The 3,119-nt window shown below is 55.6% G+C and overlaps 1 protein-coding gene across 1 annotated transcript; it reads left to right on the top strand.

Annotated features, from left to right (window-relative positions):
* Positions 1–266: 266 nt before the first annotated feature.
* LOC119098400 (uncharacterized) lies at positions 267–2,404 on the top strand. The gene is made up of 5 exons (XM_037221316.1): positions 267–385; positions 420–501; positions 870–1,025; positions 1,463–1,628; positions 2,037–2,404. Exons 1-5 carry the CDS (start codon positions 267–269, stop codon positions 2,255–2,257), a joined length of 744 nt encoding a protein of 247 aa, XP_037077211.1. The 3' UTR covers positions 2,258–2,404.
* Positions 2,405–3,119: the final 715 nt, after the last annotated feature.

Genomic DNA, 3,119 nt, shown 5'->3' with positions numbered 1-3,119 from the left:
TGAGGGAGGACCCAATGAGCATTGCGGTCACTCCCCACGCGCGCAGCAGATGGTATGGCGCGCAGCCCCTCCCGTTGCCATCCAGACCGATCCGTGTCCGTGCCCCTGCAATACCAGGCGCCGTTGCCGGCCGGCGGGCCTCTAACATGCAGCAGCACCCCCCCCCCCCCCCCCCCCCCCCGCCGCCCCCTCAGCGCCGGGGCGAAGGGCGCGCCCGGCGGCTGTATATAAGGTCTGCGTGTTGGGGCGGGGCGTCACTCGCCATCATGAAGCTTCTGGCCGTGCTGTGCGCGTGCGCGCTCGTCGCCGCCGACCATCACGGCGGAGAGGACCATGCGCCCTCTTCGGCCCAGCTGGGCACAGGCCTCAACTACCTGTTCCGTCCGTCCGTCGTCCGCCGCTTCCTGACCATGTCGCAGGCCGGACCAGATCAAGCTGCAGGACGCGCTGGACGTCAGGTGGAGGCAAGACATGTACTCCAGCAACCCCGTCGAGTCGTCGGTAAACAATTGCGGTCGGCGGCGAAGTCCGTCTGGCAGCCGTAGGGCTGAGCTGAGCTAGATGATGCGGAACAGACGTCAGCATGTCAAGTGAAGTGCAGGTTTTCCAGGGCCTGAGCCTTTCCAGGGCCAGAGCAGGGCCAGGGCTTTTCCAGGGGTTTTCATGGTACCTGACGTTCCGGAGATTTAGAAGTTCCAAGCGTTTATGTTAACCATGTTAACCATGTCGCCGTGCAGCTGCTTACAATCATGCCTTTTAGGGCTTGCATTACAGCAATGCTCTGCAACAGTGTGAGTTAGAACCCATCTCCTTTCATGACCAAGCGTCTCGTTGTCACCCAATGACCGGAGTACGCCTTGTCCCCGCAGCGGAAGGCAATCTTTGACGGGGCCGAGAAGAACACCTTCTCCCACATTTACAGCATCATCTCGCCTGAGGCGAAGGGCTTCGACGGCACCGGACAGTGGATACGGCACAACGCCCTTGACGTCCTGATCGGCTGGCATCATGGGGCGGCCTTCAAGGTGAGGCAAACGACGAGGTCAGACGGAGAAGCTTGCGCTCGCCCACAGAGATCGTCGACACCGGTGCACGGAAGCAGACGCTCGAACCACACAGGTGGAAATACCGGACATCTTCACCCGGAGGGCATCGGCAGGGGGGAACGCCTACCACGCGACGTCCATTGTTTTTGTATTCAAAATCAGTGGCATGGCAGACACACACACACCAACTGTGTATTTTTAGTGGCGTAGGTTATAGCTGTAAATCGTGTAGTTTTGCTCTGAGAAACTGGATTATGCGACTTTTACGCCAAAAACGTAAAGTGATACCCAAAAATATACGAATGTCTGCCTTGAGACGCTGGCTACAGGTGTTTTCTGTGAAAACGCTGTAGGCTGAAACCTGTATTGCAAAACCACTGTCGTTGTTTCACTTCGATCACACTCTCGTGTTCTAGATCCACATGTTAACGGATGGCGGAATCCACAAGGAAGTTGTGCTCGGCAATCCTCTGGACCGCGAAGGCGCCAAGTTCGTCGCTATCGCCCCCAAGTCCACCCTCTGGACCATCGAATCCGCCTCGGATGAGACCTTCGCCTTGTTTTCCCTCGTCGCTGTCCCAGGTAAGTGGTATTATTCGCACTGGAGGTAGGAATCGGTGCCTCGTGGGTTTACGCCCAGTTTGTGCCTGAGCATTCGTACCAGAGCAACCTTTAGACCAACATTGTTTTGCTGAATTAAACGTGCATGAAATTTTTAAAAACTTGCACACTTGCGCACATAGTAATTTATGGGGCACTGTTTCACGAATAAGCTACCTTAAATGGACTGCATCCACACACGGTGTCGTTCACCGGCAAAGTGAAGACGAAAAACGACAGTCCAGTGTTTAGCATATCAAGCTATTATAATATTAGTTACTCATTTTTGTCACTGTCCCCGCCACCAGCATAAAGTTTGTGCGTAAATCACAGCTGTTAACGACTAAGGACAACAGGAAAGCTCAGGGCGTGAATTTCTCATGATTGCAGGCTGGACAGAAGAGGGTTTCGAAGAGTTCTCGCTCAAGGACATGGGGACCAAGTTCCCTGATCACTCGGAACTCTTCAAGGCTCTGGCCACGCCAGGCATCAGCAAGAGTGGCGACCACGACCAAGATGATGACGGCCACCGCCATCACGACCACGATGATGATCATCATGGTTACCATCACCACGGCCGCTACGGCTATCGCAGCCATCACCGCCGCTAGTCCTTTACAATGTGGTGATATGCCTCATACGAGCATATCTTCGGCTTGAGATGGACATCGGGAGCAAAGTGACCCGCTTCGATTGTTTCTCACCTCTCACGCGAATAAACCCCGATCGCGAGAGTGAACACCTCGCGCAGAATGTGACGGCTCGAGCTGAGTTGAAGGCGCGAGCTGCGACTGCCCGGCTGACTAGAGCTCGACAAACCCGTCAAACCGTCTCGCCCTTGGGGGCATGAATCTTGCAACGAATGGGCCTGCTGCCTGCCTTCTTGGCGGATGTCAACGTTTCCTGAGTCTTTTCTCATCTCCTGCCTATGTGTCGACGCCGCTGCCCCAGCCCAGGGTGTTCTTAAGCGGCCCGACGGGGAGGGCGCAGAAGGCGGGCCGGCGGCCGCGTGATCTTTACCTCGGGTTATCGGACCGGCCGGCTGACGACGACGGTGGGGGAGCGGTGGTCCAGTACCAGAGGCTCACCTCACCAATGGAGGAAGCAGTAGTCAGGTACCAGAGACTCACCTCACCGGCGGAGGGAGCGGCAGTCAGGCAGCAGAGTCTCACCTCACCGGCGGAGGGAGCGTGGCTTGCCTCACCAGTGGATGGAGTGGCGATCCACCGATGGATATGCGCGCGAAAAAAAGAATTATCTCTGAGTATATTGCGCCGTTCATTATGACTTCCTGATATGTCATCTCACTGAAACCCCATGCTGATGAGGAGCACGCGTAGTCCAGAAGGTCTAGGCTAAGAATGGTTAAGATTTCCAGGTTTGATCGTTGCTAAATTCGACTTAAAAAGGAAAGAGACTGGGAGAAGGTGAGAAAAAGCTACACTGCTACAGCTACTGGGCATGAAATAACAC

The sequence above is a fragment of the Pollicipes pollicipes genome, unplaced genomic scaffold, assembly GCF_011947565.3.
Source record: "Pollicipes pollicipes isolate AB1234 unplaced genomic scaffold, Ppol_2.1 Scaffold_4740;HRSCAF=5597_pilon_pilon_pilon, whole genome shotgun sequence".
NCBI classification, from domain to species: Eukaryota; Metazoa; Arthropoda; class Thecostraca; order Pollicipedomorpha; family Pollicipedidae; genus Pollicipes; species Pollicipes pollicipes.
The sequence above is the reverse complement of the archived record's forward strand: the minus strand, read 5'-3'. Positions and strand labels throughout refer to the sequence as shown.

Excerpts from the sequence above, each read along its gene's own strand:
- LOC119098400 (XM_037221316.1), top strand. The coding sequence starts at position 267 with ATGAAGCTTCTGGCCGTGCTGTGCGCGTGCGCGCTCGTCGCCGCCGAC. Across the intron at positions 502-869 it reads GCAACCCCGTCGAGTCGTCG|CGGAAGGCAATCTTTGACGG; the intron begins GTAAACAATTGC and ends TTGTCCCCGCAG. Across the intron at positions 1,026-1,462 it reads ATCATGGGGCGGCCTTCAAG|ATCCACATGTTAACGGATGG; the intron begins GTGAGGCAAACG and ends CTCGTGTTCTAG.